At 39.4% G+C, this 21,157-nt stretch overlaps 1 protein-coding gene across 2 annotated transcripts in view; it reads left to right on the forward strand.

The window, feature by feature from the left end:
* LOC124797930 (PX domain-containing protein kinase-like protein) overlaps positions 1-16,706 on the forward strand; it is a 118,434-nt gene extending 101,728 nt beyond the window's left edge. Inside the window, exon 10 of one of the 2 annotated variants that reach the window (XM_047261064.1) lies at positions 15,896-16,706. In XM_047261064.1, the coding sequence (XP_047117020.1) occupies positions 15,896-16,044 (149 nt within the window). In that variant the 3' untranslated portion in view covers positions 16,045-16,706. The remainder of the gene's footprint in view (positions 1-15,895) is intronic. The other variant, XM_047261065.1, reaches the window with a different exon arrangement.
* Positions 16,707-21,157: the final 4,451 nt, after the last annotated feature.

The following is a 21,157-nucleotide window of genomic DNA, read 5'->3' on the forward strand; positions in this document are numbered from 1 at the left end:
TTTGTAGAATGGAGGACAAAATGAGAGTATGTCTCCCTTGTGGATGACCAGAGATTTTATATGCTACTGCAAAGAAAGAAAAAAGAATTTTCAGTTTCTATTGCACTACAAGAAGACGAACAACAGGGCATTTCTGTGCGCACCTGGAAAAGGCAGTAGGGTGAAGCCCATCTTGTACCCTGGCCAAGATCTCTTTCAGATGTGCCTCGTTTAATCTCAATCAGTATCAGAAGTTCCAGCCACTCATTCCACAACTTATTTACATTGCGAGCAGTGATAGACTGTGGGAGATTGGAGCTCCAGAATTGACAAAGGTACTCTATCAAGTTTGTACAACATTGCTCTTGGCAATAGTGTACCATTGAACACACTTCCAACTATCTTAAATGAGATGAATTCTAGTCAACAATCCAGAAACTTAGTTTAAATGTGAAGATCCAGTGAAGTACTAACAGATACTCAAGCTCACAAAACAAATCTATATATTAGTGGCAGACATAATCATTACAAGTGGACAAGGAAAGCTCACCTATTGCCTTGATGTGCCAGAACACATCCTCATGGGCATCTATGTAGGGACAACTGAAGCAGTCAGGAACCTCACCTCAGTGTCGTCAATGGAGAATCATGCTATGTTACCATTACTGACCACCCACCAGAGGAATGTACTCTTCAGCCACCAATAGATCCCATCTTGACTGAGGGATAACTTTGGTGAAGGTTGGCTACATTGAAATTTGGAGTGGAGACGAATCAGATCAGATAACCAAATGCAAAATATCGTATCAGCACTGGAGGCCATCCACCAACAAGCCAGTGTTCATATAAAGTTTCCTTTCGAATTGTTACCTAATAACTGTATTGTCACACCTCAAGCATAAATGGATGAGTTAAACAACTGAATTGAAATCATCATAGAATGAAAACGATAAGTTTTCGGACATGGGTTCCTGTTCAAAATATTATATACTCTGTCCTCTCCACAAGTTCTGTATTACTTTTATATTGTTTTTAATTAACTCTGAAAGAATACGTGTTTCAGCTAGAGCCTTCCATAATGTAAATTGATTTGTCTCCTTACTCAAAGTGCTCATGTGCACATTTGGAAACATAATTCCCATATTTCAAAGGTAAATAAATACCAAGAAAAACAAGGATGCCAAAAAACTAATTTTCTGCCAGCATTAATAGTATTCTCTCTCTTTTTCTTTGTTCTCAATTACGGCAACTGTTGAAGCTTAACATCCAGACTAGCTTTATGGTAAAATTACAGACTTTCTAGCAAATAGAATTCAACGTGCTGTTTTTGATGGGGATGAAATTGTAACATGTGGAAGTAACTTCTGGCATACCTTAAGTGAGCATTGCATGGCTTTTACTTTTTGTGGTATATTTAATTGATCCAATCGGTAGTGCCAGGAGTTCTCTGGGATTGTTGCAGATAATACTGTTGTATATTGAAAAATTATAATGCCAGAAAATTGTAGCAAAATAGAATGGATTGGTCCTTTGTGAAGGAACTGGCAGTTGAGTGTTGTCACTCAACGTAAATAAATGTGACACTTTGTGCATAAATATGATGAAAAGCTCATTGTTATTTGATTACTCTATTGGCCAACAATCAGTGGAAACAGTAATAGTTGTAAAATATTGAGAGGTATTCATCTGAAATGTAATCATCATGTGAAGCTAGTGGTGGAGAAAAGTAGATGCCAGATGAAAACCCCCGAGGAAATGTAATTTATTCACAAAACTGCAAGCTTACAAATCTTTTGTTTGGTCTGCATGTTGAATATTGCTCATCTGTCTGGGTCCCTTGCCACATAGAATTAATAGTAGAATTAGAGAGGCTCCAAAGGAAAGCATCATGGAATGCTCATCAAACTGTAGTGGCAGATGTTGCAAGAGAGGTTTACTGTTGAAACTCGGTGACCATATGTTTGAAGAGGTGTAAGACAGTCTTACAACTGCCCCTCTTACATATGTTGCAAAATTATCATGCTGAGAAAGTTGAAGAAATTCAAACTCGTACAAAGCTTTACCAACAGTAGTTCTTTCCATGCAGTATTTATGAATGGACTAGGAAAGAGGGGAAATGATTAGGCATGAAATAAGTAAAATCAGCACATAGGCTCAATATTTTTTGCAAATGTTACATGAGGCAAATTTTTAAGAGCATCATTCAAACCATGGGTGTGATAATTGAAGTGCTGAAAAGTAGTAGTCTATGCAGCATACTGAAAACAGTTGCTGAAATAAGACTGAAGCTTGCAGGGCATGTTCTACACATGAAAGATGAAGACTCCCAAAATCAGCGATGTTGTGGAAACCAATGGATGGCTGCAGAAATAGAGTAAAAACCTGATAACACCTGGAGTTGAACCTTTGCAAAGGATATTTAGTGCAGGGACACAAACTGAGAGGAAGCTGAAACTGTGCCAGCTGATAGGGTTTGCTGGAGGAACCCAATATGCTATCTAGCTTTGGAGAAACTCGCATGCACCAGAATACTGCTTTGACTGCAATTCTGTTTTCAAAGTGTAATAGCAATCAACATTTTTTAAGGAGTTGAGTAACAATGTCAAACAACCTTCAGATTTCCAAACATAATTTTGAAATTTCCTTCCTTGAATACTAATCTGGAGTCAAAAGATACGATACCCACTGTGCACTCAGCTGAATTTTGTTAACAATATTGTGTGTCCATTCATTCTTAGGAATATTGACATGATTTGTCTGTCACGATACTCTGAATTTTACCAGCCACTACTTCAGAAAAAATCAAGCAGCATCCAAAACCACTCAAATTATCAGTGCTCATATGACCAATTATAAAGGGTACAGAGCCCTGATGCGGAGTCCCTGTTAGCTTCTCACAGTTTGCATTGTGGTGCAGTGCTTTTTTAAGTAAAATATGGCCATAGGAGTGTACATTTGAGAGTGTGTGTGTGGTTGCATGTGTGGATGTGTGTACTTTTTACTAGAAAAAGAGCAAAAACTTGAAAGCTAGTGAAAATAGTTTTCTGTTGCATGTTTCAATGTTCCACACATCAGTCCACTATAGATGACAGTCTACTATATATGAGTGGTTGCTGTTCTCTTATTTCGTGTATTGTTCAATCTTTTAACTTAGTTGTCACAAACAGCTGCATGTTGAACTGACAACTATGTGGGCAGTGTCAACAGTTCATCAAGAATAGCTGGTACTAGAATGGTCTTATATGTAAAAGTGAGTGAAAAATTGTATCATACAGTATAATTATGATTTTTATAAATAATATAAATAATATTTGTTTTGTTTCATTAATCTCTTATCAACCCTTTAAAAATTTAGAACTGACACCTCAACTGTGGACATTGCAATTGCTGCACCCTGTATGATTATAGATTTATTTATTAGTTTCATAAACATCTGCTCATGGATATGTTGACGGTATCCATTGTGGACATTACAGTAAGAGTTCTCTGGCCTTTATAATTCAGTGACAAGTTGTTAAGAATTATTTTGAATTGCGAAAATAAGTATTCCATGGCTTGTATTCTATTTCCACATATATTAATTGGAGTTACATGGCTTGTGTTTATAATTCTTCTTCTGTGTAACACCCTTTTCTGCTCCATTCCTCTAACACAATGTCAGAAGTAGATACAGCTTGTTTTTGGTAGTAGTTATGTCTGTATTAAATGATGTAAAAAAATTTTCTTGGCTTATATAAAATTTCTGTCAATGGCCTTGCTGCAGTGGTAGCACCGGTTCACATCAGATCGCTGAAGTTACGACTGCAGGCTTGGCTAGCCGCGTTGCTGCGTGAGCATCCAGGTCTGCCGAATGGTGTACCAGTATGAAATGAGCGTTTTTTTTTTTTTTTTGTTTTTTTTTTTTGGAAACGAAACACTAATTTTGAATTGAAAAGTAAAAACATTTTATTCAAAGTATTGACCATTGCTTTGCATACATTTTGATCACCTTTCTGGCAATTTGTGGACACCACGCCAATAGAAATGTTCGTCTTTTGGAGCAAAACAATCAGACACCCAATTTTCGACTTCTTCATAGGAATCGAAGTGTTCCTCAGCCAATGCGTGTCCCATTGATGAAAACAAATGGTAGTCAGAAGGGGCCAAGTCCGGTGAATACAGCGGGTGGGGTAGCGGCTCCCAGCCAAGTGTTTTGATTGTTTGATTGTATCCTGAACCAGTTTTTCTTTGTGTGCAGGTGCATTGTTGTGTAAAAAAAATTACTTTGCATGTATTCTGGCCCGTTCTGGTCTTTTTTTGATCAATGCATAGTTCAAATTGACCATTTGTTGTCTGTAGTGATTAGTATTCACAGTTTCACCAGGTTTTAGAAGCTCATGATAAACCGCACCTTTCTGATCCCACTAAACACAGAGCATGGTCTTCTTGCCGAATCGATCTGGTTTTGCAGATGGTTGTCCCGGATTAACCCATGATTTTTCCTATTTGGGGTTCTTAAAATAAATCCATTTTTCATCGCCAGAACAGTTCAATGCGAATTTGATTTTCTTTCATGTCTTTGAAGCAAAATTTGGCGAATGGTTTTTCGGTTTTCCATCTGTCTTTCATTCAATTCATGTGGCACCCATTTTCCACACTTTTGGATGTTTCCCATAGCTTTCGAATGGTCAGAAATTGTTTGTTGTGCAACATATAGCATTGCTGCCATTTGCTTCTGACTCAAAGTATCATCTTCATCCAATATTTCTTGCAATTCGGCATCTTCGAACTTTTTTAGTGGTCTTCCGTGTACTTCATTTCTTACATCAAAATCATTATTTCTGTACCGTTGAAACCATCTCTTGCATGTTGCTTCTGATAGAGCATGATCACCATATACCTCGACAAGCATTCGATGCAACTCTGCAGCACTACTTTTTTTTTTTATTTTATTTTATTTTTTTTTTTTTTCCAAATGAAAACAAAAAATTAATGCTTTCCGCAAATCAACACTTTCTGTACAATTCGACATTGTTAACATGATGAAAACATATGATGTTGTTTGTTCCATGACTATGACTTGATGTATACTAAATATCTTTGACAGATGTCATAAAAAAAAAAAAAAAAAAAAAAAAAATTAAAGCTCATTTACAGCAAATGTTCCCTATCGACACATTTGTATTTTATCGCTCATTTCATACTGGTACACCTGGTATACAAGTGGGGTGCGCTCAGCCCTTATAAGGACAATTGAGTTGATTCAAAAACCACCTCCATGGGTGAGGCCACTAACACCTGCTTTTGCTGTTACGCTCGACCTGGGGGTGAGCCTATTCGAATCCTGGTGGTGGAAAAAATTTTTGCTGCCAGTATTTGGCTCGCAAGGGGGGGGGGGGGGGAGGGGGAGGGGGAGGGGGCAAAGGTGGTGGCGGCGGCATAAAATTCCAGATCACCAGACTTTGCGCCAGTGTGTTGGTTTAGATACCAAACCTTTCCACAGTGTGTCATGAAGTGAGGGCATGTGACACTGTTGATGCTGATCTGCCCTTTGGATGGGGACTTGCTAAGTTTGATGGCCCATTTGGTGCTATTTGCAAGGAGTAGGCTATGTGCTGGCACTGAGCTTCACCCTCTTCCTTCCATCATCATCATCGTAATAATTATCATACAACACAAATATTACACTAAACACACACACACACACACACACACACACACACACACACACACACACAAAATACATACATGTAGTATTGCAAATAATTAATGGATTATGTTGTAAACAAAATGAAAAAACTTGATTCAAAACCAACAGCTCCAGTCATGGAAACTGACAATAGCAGGGAAAGCAGCATGCTAACCACATGCCCCTTGACATCCGCATCCAGTGAGAAAGTGACACAGTGGTTGGATGGTACCATTGGGCCTTCGGAGGCACGTTCAGATAGAGTTGTACAAAACCCATGTGAAGTATGTTGTCATTTGATTAATTTTGGGACATAGGTATGGTTTGTGTGCTTTCATTGCACAGAGAGTTTAAGGTAAGCAGGCAAGTTTACTGCATAGTTGAGTTGCAGTCCAGAGTAGGACATCCTAAATTTGTTGCAGCATTTGTAGGCAGTTTTGATGCAGTCTTTTTACTATCCTTTTTGTGTTTGTGGAATGTGAAACTCTACAGATATATGAGCATGCATTTTGTAAATGTTTTGTATCTATTTTAGTGATAAGGAAAATAGGAATAAAATTGGATTAATGACGTACTTAATTGGGATATTGTTAAGCCTTAATTTTTCCAGAAATCGTGAGATTAGTATGTAATTGTCCTTTATTGTAATACATTATTTCTCTTTTGTGTGATTGCAGTAGTGGTGGTCCAGAAACTGTAAGCTTACATGTGGATCTTAGAATTTTGTGTATTGTGTGTGTGTGTGTGTGTGTGTGTGTGTGTGTGTGTGTGTGTGTGTACAGGAAGGAAAGAAGATAAGGAAGGTGCTGGACTTTTAAAAAATTGTTATTTTCACATTTGTTGCACTCTTTACAACAAAGAAATAGAATATATTCCAGCAGTGAAATGAATTTTTATGAACACTTTGAAAATGGGAGACACCAATACAGAATTCAAATTTATGCACGATACCATTTATTTTCTTTCAACCATGCTTCTTTCAACATATGATGCGCTATCTTCAGTGGGTTTGTAATTTGTTTGTTTGTCTATATTGATAAGACCTTTAGAAGATTGCTTGTGTTAATAACACGTAAAGCTATTTCTAGAAGCATATTTGAACACGTAGGTAAAATGTATACTACACGTTACAGAGGTAAGCTGTGTACCATTCCATGGTCATATTGAAAATGAGGCATGGAAAACTGTTTTTGGAAATAAGAGAATAAAACATTTGATGTTAGTGCATATAAAAGATAGCAACTCCCTGGTCAGCATCTACAAGTGTATAACTTGTCTTTGTCTCTCCTGCAAAAAATTCTTCAACCCCCACCCCCCTTTTTTCACTTAGATGGCAAAAACTATCTAATAGCTAGATGATTTTGATATTTTTTCATAGTATTTATAATTTTATGCACTTCCTGTTGCTTCTTTATGCAAATATTGTGGTTTGAAGCACATTTAGTTAATCTTCATGCTTTTTTGTACTAATTTCTATACATATGTTTTTCATGAAAAATTTACAGCCAAATTCATAAACAGCTGGTCTCTTCTCCCTACTGCTAATGATAAATCAAACATAATAAAATAAATAACAATAGAGACTGGCTAGGATAATAAGACTTGGCTCTGGTGTAAGGGCCCAGTTCTGGGACTGGTTATGCTATTTTATTTCTATTTTAATCAGACAGTCAGGGAAATAATCTTACCATATGGGTATGTGTAAACTGTGGTTTAGTTTTACAAACTGAAGTCACAAGCAAATGATCATGAGATAGAGGTATTACACCTGTGGAGTGAAAGGGTAACCCAGTATGTATAGCTAAATTCAAATTGAAAACAATCAATTATTGACAAAATTATTTAATTGGATAGATAAAAAGTCTACTCACCAGGCGGCAGCAGAACACACATATAAAAGACTGTTGTAATTAGCAAGCTTTTGGAGCCGGTGGATCCTTCTTCAGGCAGAAGGGTTAAAGGGGAAGGAAGAATGGTGAAGGAAAAGGACTTGACAGGCCTAGGAAAAGGGGCAGAGTTTGGGAAAGTCACCCAGAACTGCAGGTCAGGGGAGACTTACTGTATGTGACGAGAGGGAAAGACTGATTATTGGGGACTGCATCAGAGGAGAATTTAAAACCTCAGAGCTTAAAGGTAGAAGACAGGGTAATATGCAACACAGAGATTACTACTACAACGTTGTGCATGAGTTAATAAGAATGAAAAGCTAAGGGCATTGTACATAAGAGGGGGGAAGGGGGGCAGCGAAAAATAGACGGGAAAGACAAAGAATGATGTAGAAAACTAAAATGAAGTGAAGCATAGAGTAGTTACAGTGAAAAAATGCTGAGATGAAACAAATTAATGTAAATAAGGCCCAGTGGGTGGCGAGAACCAAGGACATGTTGTAGTGTTAGTTCCCACCTGTGGAGTTCTGAGAAACTGGTGTCTGGAGGAAGAATCCAGATGGCGTATGTGGTGAAATAGGCACCGAGGTCACAAATGTCATGTTGTAGAGCATGCTCTGCAACAGTATATTGCGAGTTCCCAGTATACACCCTCTGCCTACGCCCGCTCATCCTAATTGATAATTAGGTGGTAGTCATGCCAATGTAGGAGGCCCAACAGTGTTTACATAATAGCTGGTATATGACATGTTGTTTAGCAGGTGGCTCTCCCTTTGATAGTATATGTTTTACCAGTTACAGGTCTATTATAGGTGGTGGTAGGAGGGTGCATAGGGCAAGTCTTGCAGCAGGGACAGTCACAGGGGTAGGAGCCATAGGGTATGGAGATGGGTGCAGAAGGAACATAGGGTCTGACAAGAATATTGCGGAGATGGGGAGGACGATGGAAAGCTATTCTAAGTGTGGTGAGCTAAATTTCAGACAGAATGGCTCTCATTTTAGGGCGTGATTTTAGGAAGTCATGGCCCTGTCGAAGTAGCTGATTAACACATTCCAGACCAGGATAATACTGAGTCATCAGTGGTATGCTCCAAAGCAGTTTTTTTGGAGAGATCAGCAGTACCAGGATTGGATGTGATGGCCCAGGAAATTTGCTTTTTAACTAGGCTGGTGGGATAATTATGTGCAGTGAAGGCTGACATGAGAATGGTGGTGTGTATTGCTGTAAAGAATCTGCACCTGAACAAATATGTTTGCCTCAGATGCCAAGGCTGTGTGGGAGGGAACGTTTGACATGGAAAGGATGGCAACTGTCAAAATGTAAATACTGTTGTTTGTTAGTAGGTTTAATGTGGACAGAAGTGTGTAGCTGGCTTTTGGTGAGGCCAAGATCAACATCAAGGAAAGTGGCATGGGATTCAGAATAGGACCATGTGAAATTTAATTGGGAGAAGTTATTCAGAGATTCCGGAAATTTTAGCAGGTCAGCCTAACCATGAGTCCATATGGTAAAGATGTCATCAGTGTATGTAAATAAAACCAGGAACTAAAGACTTACAGATCCCAGGAAAGTCCCCTCCAAGTGACCCAAGAAAAGTTTGGCGTTTTAAGGAGCCATCCTGTTTCCCATGGCTGTACCCCTGATCTGTTTGTATGTCTGCCCCTCAAAAATGATGTAGTTGTTTGTAAGTACAAAGTTGATTAAGGTGAGTAGGAAGGCTGTCATAGGTTTGGAATCAGGCAGGCACTGATTGAGGAAATGTTCAGCAGCAGGCGGACCGTGTACGTGGGGGATGTTGATAGAGAAAAAGGTGGCATTAATGGTGACAAGCAAGGTGTGTGGTGGGAGTGGGATGGGCACTGATTTCAGACGATCTAGGAAATGATTGGCATCTGTGATGTAGGAAGGGAGTCTTTGTACTATGGTTTGTAGGTGTTGATCAACTAAGGCAGATATATGTTCTGTGCTTAGAAGGCAGCAACTATAGAATGGCCAGGATGGTTGGGTTTGTAGATGTTACAAAGAAGGTAAAAGGTGGGGGTGTTGTGGTTTGAATGGAGTAAAAATTTTTATGAATTAAGGTGTTAGTCGTTGTGAGATGCCTGAGGTTGTAAGGAGGAAGTGTAGGTCAGTTTGTGTCACAGGTATGGGATCTTGATGGCAGACATTGTATGTAGAGATGTCAGACAGCTAGCATAAACCTTCACTAACATATGTTGAGTATGTTAATGAAGGTCCATGCGAGCTGTCTGACATCTCTACATACAGCATCTGCCATCGAGATCCCATCCCTGTGATTCAAACTGACCTGCAGTCCCTCCTTAAAACCTCAAGCCCATCGCAAGGACAATCCATAGGACTTCTCACACCACCCAAACTACGCACCCCCACCTTTTACCTTTTTCCTAATATCCACAAACCCAATCATCCTGGCCGCGCTCTAATGATAACATGTTGTGTTGCTTGTTCAGTTGCCTCTGGTTGGTTCCTAATCAATTCAGCAGCGCCCATGATGCGACGAAGCAGTTCATCTCATGTATTTACCTTGACTTTGTGCGCCTATGATTTCATCCAACCCCATAAACAGAAATCTAAAGGTGTAAGGTCAGGTGATCTTGGAGGCCATATAGCACCGCCACGCCCAATCCAGCAATTAGGGTAGGTGCGATTGAGATGGTCCCTCACGTGTTAAGGTAACATGTCGAGGGGCGCTGTCATGTTGAAAGTACATTTCAGTTCACTTGGCTAAAGGGACGTCTTCCAATAGTTCCACAAATGAATTTTCCAAAAAATGCAAGTACCTCTCTCCCACTGATTGATAATAAAGGGACCTACCAAAAGGTTACCAGTCCTGCCACACTAAACACTGATGGCAAAACGAACTTGGAAATTGCTATCCACTAAAGCGTGTGTATGTTCCGATGACCATCGATGATTACTGTGTGTGTTGTTTATTCCATGTCGTGAAAACTAGGCTTCATCAGTGAATAGTATGTATGGAAGCAAATGACTATTCTCAATTACCCAGTGACAGAATTGAAGTCATGGGGCATTGTCGCCAACGTGGAGATTTTGGACACGCTCTATGTGAAATGGATACAGGTTTTCCGCGTGTAATGTTTCCCATACAAGTGTCTGTGGGACATTCATACGCAGGAACATTCTTCATATGCTCGTACTGGGACTTTGCTCAACACTTGCGATAATTTGTTCCTGTTATTTCAAAGTTAGTTGACGTGCACGCTCAGGCGAAAAATGTCTACTTGTCTACTGTTGCACGCAAAGTGACAAACTCTTTGGTAAACACCGTGTGATGAGGTAATCGCCGAGTCAGAAAGCGCCTGTGGTATTCTTCTCTTGCAGCGGTAGCACTACCATCACAGAAGCCATAAACATAACCCATATCTGCATACTCCACATTACTGTAGACGTGTGGCATTGTTAGCAGCACTTGTACAAACACAGTTAACACCATACACTATACAGCTAACCGATTTGTCGCCGGTATACTACACAATGTGGCTTACACAGCACAACTGCACAAATAACGGGTGATTGTACTACGTACGTTACATGACCATAATACGTGGTAGGCTACATAGCGTAAACATTGCATGTAAAACATGGCTTGTATCCGTGCATTGTTTGCAAGAAAATCATGCTACAGTCCAGTAGCATTGCGTATATGTTCATGTTGTGCACACCAATTTTGCAGAAATAAAGTTCCTTTCAATACTCGTACCTCCCTAACAAAGGATTTGTGGACCTATGTTCATATAACATTTTTTATTCAGGATTACTTATACCATTACTGTTTAAAATATTTACCCTTACTCCCAAAACACCATGTATACCGACATCCCCCACGTACGTGGTCTGTCTGCTGCTGAACATTTACTCACTCAGCGCCCGCCTAATTCCAAGTCTATGACACCCTTCCTACTCACCTTCATCAACTTTGTACTTACAAACAACTACTTCACCTTTGAGGGGCAGACATACAGACAGATCAGGGTACAGTCACGGGAACCAGGATGGCTCCTTCCTAAGCCAACCATTTCATGGGTTGCTTGGAGGGAATTTACTGGGATCCGTAAGTCTTCAGCCCCAGGTTTGGTTTAGATACATTGATGACATCTTTACTGTATGGACTTATGGTGAGGCTGGCCTGCTAAAATTCCTGGAATCTCTTAATACCTTCTTCCAATTAAATTTCACATGCTCCTATTCCGAATCCCATGCCACTTTCCTTGATGTTGATCTTGCCCTCAGCAAAAGCCAGCTACACAGTTCTGTCCACATTAAATGTACCAGCAAACAACAATACTTACATTTTGACAGTTGCCATCCTTTCCATGTCAAACGTTCCCTCCCACATGGCCTTGGCTTCTGAGGCAAACGTATTTTGCTTAGATGCAGACTCTTTACAGCAATACACACCATCATTCTCGCGTCGGCCTTCACTGCACGTAATTATCCCACCAGCCTAGTTAAAAAGCAAATTTCTTGGGCCATCACATCCAATCCTGGTACTGCTGATCTCTCTACAAAACAGCTTTGGAGCACACCATTGGTGACTCAGTATTATCCTGGTCTGGAATGTGTTAATCAGCTATTTCGACAGGGCCATGACTTCCTAAAATCACGCCCTGAAATGAGCCATTCTGTCTGAAATTTTGCTCACCACACCTAGAAAAGCTTTCCATCGCCCTCCCAATCTTGGCAATATTCTTGTCAGACCTTATGTTCCTTCTGCACCCATCTCCATACCCTATGGCTCCTACCCCTGTGACTGTCCCTGCTGCAAGACTTGCCTATGCACCCTCCTACCACCACCTATAATAGCCCTGTAACTGGTAAAACATATACTATCAAAGGGAGGGCCACCTGCTAAACAACCTGTCATATACCAGCTATTATGTAAACACTGTTTGGCCTTCTACATCGGCATGACTACCACCTAATTATCAAGCAGGGTGAACGGACATAGGCAGAGGGTGTATACTGGGAACTCGCAATATCCTGTTGCAGAGCATGCTCTACAACATGACATTTGTGACCTCGGTGCCTATTTCACCACATACGCCATCTGGATTCTTCCCCCAGACACCAGTTTCTCAGAACTGCACAGGTGGGAACTAACACTACAACATGTCCTTGGTTCTCCCCACCCACCTGGCCGTAATTTACATTAATTTGTTTCATCTCAGCATTTTTTCACTGTAACTACTCTATGCTTCACTTCATTTAATTTTCTACATCATTCTTTGTCTTTCCCATCTATTTTTCGCCACCCCCTTCCCACCTCTGTTATGTACAATGCCCTTAGCTTTTCATTCTTATTAACTCGTGCACAACGTTGTAGTAGTAATCTCTGTGTTGCATATTACCCTGTCTTCCACCTTTAAGCTCTGAGGTTTTAAATTCTCCTCTGATGCAGTCCCCAATAATCAGTCTTTCCTTCTCGTCACATACAGTAAGTCTCCCCTGACCTGCAGTTCTGGGTGACTTTCCCAAAATCAACCCCTTTTTCTAGACCTGTCAAGTCCTTTTCCTTCACACTTCTTCCTTCCCCTTCAACCCTTCTGCCTGAAGAAGGATCCACTGGCTCCAAAAGCTTGCTAATTACAACAGTCTTTTATATGTGTGTTCTGCTGCCGCTTGGTGAGTAGACTTTTTATCTATGCAATTAAATAAATTCATATTAACACTATAGTAGGGGGAGGAATAGAAGACATAGTCGCTGGAGAATACAGGCTTGATAGTAGGAATGAGAGAGGAGAAAGATTCTTAGAGTTCTGAAATAAATTTCATGTATTAATGGCAAATACATTCTTCAAAAATTGTAAGAGGAGGGGGTATACTTTGAAAAATCTTGGCAGACACAGGAAGATTCTTTCTGGATTACATCAGGGTGAAAGAGAGATTCTGAAATCAGATATTTGTTTGTGATTGATACTCAGGACTCAATGGGTATTCAGACCACTGCTTTGTAATAATAAAGAATAGGCTGAAGCTTAAGAAAATTGTCAGGATGAACCCATGTGTGGGGTAATGAAGTGTTGAGCAATGGTACCATGATCTATCAAACAATGGAAAATCCAGGATGGAATGTAACAATATTAGAGAAGGAAAGTTGCTACTAACCTTATAGTGGAGATGCTGAGTTGCAGTAGGCACAACAAAAAGACTCACACAATTACAGCTTTCGGCCATTAATGCCTTTGTCAACAACAACAACAACAACAACAACAACACACACACACACACACACACACACACACACACACACACACACAAACGCAACTTGCTCTCAAGACTACAGTCTCATACAACTGAAACCAACTGAAAGTGTCTGCATGTGTGTCTATTGTTGACAAAGGCATTAATGGCCAAAATCCATAATTGTGTGAATCTTTCTGTTGTGCGTATCGCGACTCAGCATCTCTGCTACATCGTGAGCCACAACTTTCCTTCTCTAATATTGGTATCGTGTATTTGAAGGACTCCAGAACTGTTGATACTAGAATAATGACTACCACAGTAAGCAATTCAGTTGAGGAGGAATTCGCATCCCTAAAAAGAGCAGTCACAGAAACTGGACAAACCGATCTTGAATCACAAAAAGAGATGCATGAATTCTGTGTTCAATCATTAACATTTCTAAAACAAAATAAATGTGTGGGGAGGGGAGGAGGACATTCAATGTGGATATCTAGCTACTTTGGGATTTTGAATATTCAGGTCCTAGAACAGTGGTGACATCAATAGATTTTTGATTACAGGCTTAAGTAAATATAGAATTAAGGAATATGTGTCAAAAAAATATGTTCAGAGCTATGTTAAGTCTGTGGTGACTATTTGCCTGCCTCTCTCTCTCTCTCTCTCTCTCTCTCTCTCTCTCTCTCTCTCTCTCTCTCTGTGTGTGTGTGTGTGTGTGTGTGTGTGTGTGTGTGTGTGTGTGTGTGTGTGTGTGTGTGTGTGGGGGGGGGGGGGGGGGGGAGGGGGGGGGGGCGGCGCAGGCGGGTGGGTGGGTGGGCACATCACACAAATCAGGATTAACTCAGCACAAAATGCCAATGTACTAATATTGGACACTGAGGATACTTCCATGCTACGGAGCATAGCCTTTCTTTGAATGATTGTGCAACTTGTACAGCAGAATTGGGTGGCTATTAAAAAATCTTATGATCAGGACTGTCATGGCATCTTGTTGAAGAAAACTGAAGACCCACTTGATGATCACTAAACTTTGGCACACAGAGGGTCGTTGTTAAGGTATAGATCTGGGGTGTTGTAGTCTACTCCAATCAGAACGTCTGAAACAGTAGAGGGAGCAATGCCACAAGCTGTGTGGTGTAGCTGTTAGTGTCACTGGGTACCAGGTTTAGGCTCTCCAGTTCGAGTATGACCACCAGCAATCATTTGTTGTGCAATGTTTATCATTTTTGGGGAAGATTTTCAAAATTTCTTATGTTTATAATGTTTGTTTTTTCTGGAATATTAAATGTTTGTACAAACGAGAGCATCCTCTCTCCAGGAAATCAGTTTTGTTCTGTTCTAACTGTGTGTTGGTGTATATAACAAATATGCTTTCAGTGCTAAGTGTTGTACTTAATTGACGACCCAGCATTTGGATTTGGAGTTGATTCTGGTTATGATTGACGATAGTATCAGTTAAGTCTGTCAGCTCTGTATGATGAAAACGGAACAAGTTATCACAAATTTGAGTTTTATCTTAACCCTGACATCATCCAATGTGTTGTCACGAAAATAGCATTCCAATATTGTCCTAACATAGATAATACAGTTCCTCATGTTTTTCGTTATCTATTTTCAATTTTCTGTCGTAAGCCATGTTTCTGTCTTTACCACTCCCATTATTCCCATCTCAATAAATTATTCATTTCTCATTTTAACATTTCTTTTATATTTCAGTCTTTGCTGTTTTCTTGCCTTGTTTCTTTACCCCCTCCTGCTCCTTACTGTTTTCTTCTTCTTCCTCCTCCTCTTTTCTTTCAGTATAAAAAATCAAATAAGTCCAAAATAATGTGTAAAATTGTGTCTTACTTAATTGTTTTTTTTTAATCTATCATTTTCATTGTATTGTAGCTTACCGTCTTGTCTTGACCACCTGTCTCTCCTGCAACATGTTGTTTCGACCCATCTTGTTTACTATAACCCTTTCCATATGTGTTAATAGTGAAGCTAACACCTTATCCTGAAAAATATTTCTTTTGTGTGTGCATTGGCTAGCAACTGATTCTTAAGTAGCAATAAATCATCTTTAAAGGGTTAAAATTTATTATTTGTATCTTTTGTGTAACATATCGTGTCTGATTACTCAACTAATGTGTTCAGGACCCTCCGAATCATCCCACTCCACATCAGTCGCCATGGATAGCAGCCGGTCTGCACTCCTTGGATCAATTTGCAACTTTAATAAGGCAGCACTACGACATATTGAGTCACCAGAAGCATCAGACAATGTTGGTCGTGTACTGCGATAATATCTTGGCCACAACAAGTACCATAACTTTCATCTTTGACAGTACATTTACATGGAGAAGTGAGAGGAAATGAGAACTAACATGTTTTGTTCTTGTCAAACAATGAATCTTCTGTGTTTTTATGTTGTCATGTACAGCTATTTTCTCTCTTAAGGTCTATTTATTTTCATATAATGTTTAATGTGGAAATGCCTTGTGTAAATAATGGCGCAGTATATTGAAGGAAAGCAAAGTAAAGCTTTATATGTCAACTACAAATTCTGTGTGACAGGAATGTTAGAATGCTCCATTTCCAGCCATGAGGTCCACTGTCTCATTGACAACAGAATCTCACGTTACACTTTCAGTGAAAAACTAAATTGTAATCTGCAAAAGCTTTGGTTGACAAAAATGCTGTTCACTGATTGAAAGCCCATTGACAGAGTATAGTATTTTATAAATGACATTTTTAATATATGTAATATGTGAACTGATTATTCATTGTATGTAATCTGTTGGTTTTCTCCTATATTTCTTTCATTTCTATAATTCCCTTTGTAATTGTAGTTTTTCTTAAATTTATAGTGAAACTTGACTGTTGTATGCATTGCAATAATTTTGTGCTCACATTTTGAGTAAGCAGTATGTAAGTTCCTTTCTGCATGATTGTTTTTTTCATTATTTTAGACACACAAACTTGACCTTATATTTTCCAAATATTTGGATAATCATTGTTAATTGAACAATGTTATATTATTTAGTCTGTTGAGGGGCAGTATTTCTGTAAACCTAATTTTAAATGCTTCTTTGCTTCTTTGTTCTGGTGCTATAATTTTTGTGTAACCATTTCTTTTATAAATTCCTATGTCACTTATTTTAGATTGCATGCATTTTAAATTTTGACTGCAAGAAGTACATAATTATACATAACCTCAGCAAAATGAACCTCCTTAAAACACCCCAACATGTATTTCTTTTATGCAAAAGTACAAAATTACCAGCAGGAAAATTCATTTTGTTGATTTGGACCATTAATTGTTTACCATTGAAATTAATCCAAAATGTACACTAAATAAGCCATTGTTTAAATTGCAGTCATCAATAACATTCTTTTCAGACTATTTTTACTTGTTTTGAGGCTTGTTCTGTCTATTCAATATAAAATTTAATAGTCCTGTTTGAAATAATCCTGATATAGTTTTGCACTATTGCTCATTGCTTTCCCCTTCCTCTCTTTCCACTAATTTGGGATTACCCTCAAAGCATCCAAGCTGCATATAAGAGATGCATGATTGTGGACATTACTCAGTACAACCAGAAGAAAGGTTATTCAAATGAAAACCTATTACCTGTTGTGTAATATGGCAGTATGGCCTGGAAGGGACTTGGAGAAATTACTACACATATTTCCATGGTACTTGCATAGTATTTCTGAAATGTACAATAACAGTCTTTCTTCTTGTGCATTTTATTCTCAGGCTAAGAATCATATTTGTGTAACGGTGTGCAGAAAAAGTAATTGTTCTCTCACTGATGCTAAGGGATTCCAGCTTTCACCAGGTCACTGAGAAATTACGAATCTGCCACTGTGGTTCTGTTCTTATGTGTAAGATCTACATTAATATTATGATGAAATAGTAGCCACATATATCTCATATACGTTATATCACTAAAAAAGTGAAGGAATCTTGCAGACCATAAAAAGAAAACAGGCCAGTATTATGGCTGTGTTAAAATTAATCCTGTATTAAGTCTTATAGCATTAACATATTTTGGAGTGCCTGAGGAGCCAGCATGATACAAAAGTATTTTCTTTCGGATTTTGTGTCTGTTGTATTAGAACTTTGTTGTGTGCTCAGTGACTTTGTAGTTTCTCACAAGTGTCACATTTGTGTATCAAGTAGTAAGATCTATTCAGAGACTATATTTTGTTACTGTGTGTACATGTAAAAATGTTACTTTTCTTTTTTAAATGAAATAATCATCATGTTTACCAGAAGTTCCGATATGGTCTGTAAAAGCCCTGCAGCTAAACAGAAATGTAATACGTCTGCAGACAGACATATTGAAAAAAAATGCAGTTTTATATTTTTCTTCCTTTTGTTCTGTAGGATATTTTAGATCTGTGATGATATTTTGTTACCAAAGAATGACTGACAATGGGAATGATTTAGGGTATTATCCAGTTTTCTGTAGAAGGAACTGACTTGCAGAATGTGTTCCAAGTCTGATGAATGAAGTGTATATACATATATTGTGTGTGTGTGTGTGTGTGTGTGTGTGTGTGTGTGTGTGTGTGTGTGTGTGTGTGTGTGAGGGAGGGGGAGGGGGAGGGTTGAAAGTAGGAGGAGAGCATGATGAAAAAGAAAAAAAATATGTTTATTTCACTTTGCTGTAATTTGAACTTCCTTTTTTTTTTTTTTTGTGCTCATATGCCATGTACATTACAAATAACAAGGGGCACTTGAAGGAATTTTGGAAGTAATTGTTAAAACATATAATTCATATGGTTACTTGTTACTGCGTTATAGTATCTTTATATCAGTGTGTATTTGTGCCAAAAATACTGCTTTAATTGTGAATATTGTAAAATGTGCAAGAATATTTTCTTTAAGTAACTATATGACTAGTCATGTTTATTTCAACTGGAGTGGGGGAGATGGTATTTGAACTGCGTCTCACAATTCTTGGGTAAGAGAAAACACCTGTTGACTTTGTGCATATTGTTTTTGCTTGTAGTTTTCATATTTTAATGTATGAGGTTACTGCATTGTATGATCTTTATAAATTGTTGCTACTGTTAATTGTTATTTTATTGTAAATTGCTACTATATAGTTACTAAATAATTCAGATTACTATTTCATTAACAATGAATTCCTTTCTATTCTTCCTGTATTCATGTACAATTCCTAGTCCTCCTTTTGTTTTACACAGTATGATTAACAGATTTTGTCCATGTGCTTGTAATATACCGCGTACACCCAGTCATACATTGTTGGAAAGATTTTTTTTTTTCACAATTAATAGACAATATTACATTATCTGATCAGAAGTGTGCAGGTACCGTTGTATAATGAGAAACTGACCACTAGTGTCACAAGAGGTGGACTCACCAGCTTAAAAATGGTAAGGAGTATTGTGTTGTCAGTATAGAAGCAGTAACAACAGAATCGGTCAATCAAGAGAGCACAGTAAGTTAGTGTGAGCCAGTCAGTGAATGTTTTCTGAGTAAGATATCCATCAGGGACATTTGAACCCTTCAAAAGCTCCCAAGTCAACTGTTGGTCGTGTGATTGTGAACTGGATTTGCAAAGGAACAACCACAGTTAAAGACGAAGCAGATGTCTTGTGCTGACAGACAGGGACAGTCGAACTTTGCAGAGGGTGTTTCCAAAAACATTGCACGAAATCAGTGGAGGGAATCACTCGTGATTTCCAGAGTACTATCTGCAGTCCAGCTAGCACAATAGCTGTCCACCAGGAGTTAAAAAGAATGAGATATAGTGGTCAAGCAGCTGGTCATAAACCACAAATTTCTGGAATCAGTGCTAACTGATACTTAAGGTGATTCAAAGAGTGATACCACACTACCCTGTAGCAATCTGATGGAAGGGACTGGGTGTGGCGAATGCTTGGAGAACTTTACGTGCCATCACATGTAGTGTCAACAGTGTAGTATGGAGGAGGTGATGCTCTGTTCGGGAGGCGTTTTCCGTGATTATGGTGTGGCCCCCTTGTTGCGTTTAAGAAAATGCTAAATGGGGAAATACATGAACACATTTTACAGCATTGTGTACTAGGAACTGTAGAGGAATAGTTCAGAGAGAATGTGTGTGTCAGCAAGACAATGCACATAAAGCAGTACCTGTCAGGCAATGATTTGTTAACAGTAACATTTCATAAGTAGGCTAGTGCACCCAGAGTCATGACCTAAATTAAATGGAACACTTTTGTGATGAGATAGAACATCAACTTAACTCCAGACCCCAATGTCCAACATCACTATCCTCTCTGGTTTCGATTTTTGAGGGACAATGGGCTGCCATTTCTCCATAGACATTGAGATAACAATCGAAAATGTCCCCAGCATAGCAACAGCCTTCATAAAGTTTGACAGCATCCACATGCCATCTGCATTAATGTCCACTAATAGGTGTCCAGGTACTTTTGATCAGATAGTGTAATTCATTAACATGTGATCCGAAAGAATTTTGTAAAAGAAAGGAGTAATTCACCGAGTGGCCGTAATGATACTGGTACCAGACTAAAAGCTATCAGTTAGAGCAGGTTATTCAATGAATGATATGGCAGGCAATTATAATTAATGGATAGTGAGGTGTTTCATTTGTGGAAAATAATTGTGGGGTCAAATCACAATCACTGATAACTTCAAATCCTGAACTTATCTCTCTGGATCCCCCTGCGGGTTCGGGGGTAAGAATAGGCCCACGGTATTCCTGCCTGTCGTAAGAGGCGACTAAAAGGAGTCTCAAACGTTTCGGCCTTCTGTGATGGTCCCCTCTTGGGTTTCACCTCCTTTTTTTTCCAAATTTCCGTTGTTAGTGCGTGCCATTTGGGGAAGGACACCTTACGTGGTGTTTTTCTATTGGTCCATCATGCTCCACCATCTTGCATGTTACCTATTGTCGTGTGGGGGGGGGGACTACGCCCAACATCTTCTGGGTTGTCTCCTTCTCGCCTTGTGCGCACTCTTCTTCTTAGCACCCACGACAACTGTGGACCCTTTCAACACCTAAAATCCAGCACGGTAGCCAGTCCGTTGTGGTGGGGTCGTCATGTACCCTCTTGGTGGTAGCCCCCTGACCACACACGGATCGCACTACAGATGCCAGAGCTGTTTCCTCCCCATGCATGCCAAGGAGTATGTGCCCATCTTGTCTGGGGCACGGGGACTCCAGGCAATGGGATATCGGCCAGGTACCCGTTGCTTTGGCTGGGTGGCGCCCTTGGGGAGAGCCCTCGTTCGGAGTAGGTGGCATCTGGGCGGATGTGGCGCAATAAATCACACCAAGCTGGTGGTCGCACGGCCACCAACGTCTCTAAGCGAGGTGGAGTAGACTTTGATGCTGCGCAATATGACCCTCAGACGTTCCCCTCGTTGGCTGCACCATG

This window comes from Schistocerca piceifrons, chromosome 5, assembly GCF_021461385.2.
Source record: "Schistocerca piceifrons isolate TAMUIC-IGC-003096 chromosome 5, iqSchPice1.1, whole genome shotgun sequence".
In the NCBI taxonomy this organism is placed as follows: domain Eukaryota; kingdom Metazoa; phylum Arthropoda; class Insecta; order Orthoptera; family Acrididae; genus Schistocerca; species Schistocerca piceifrons.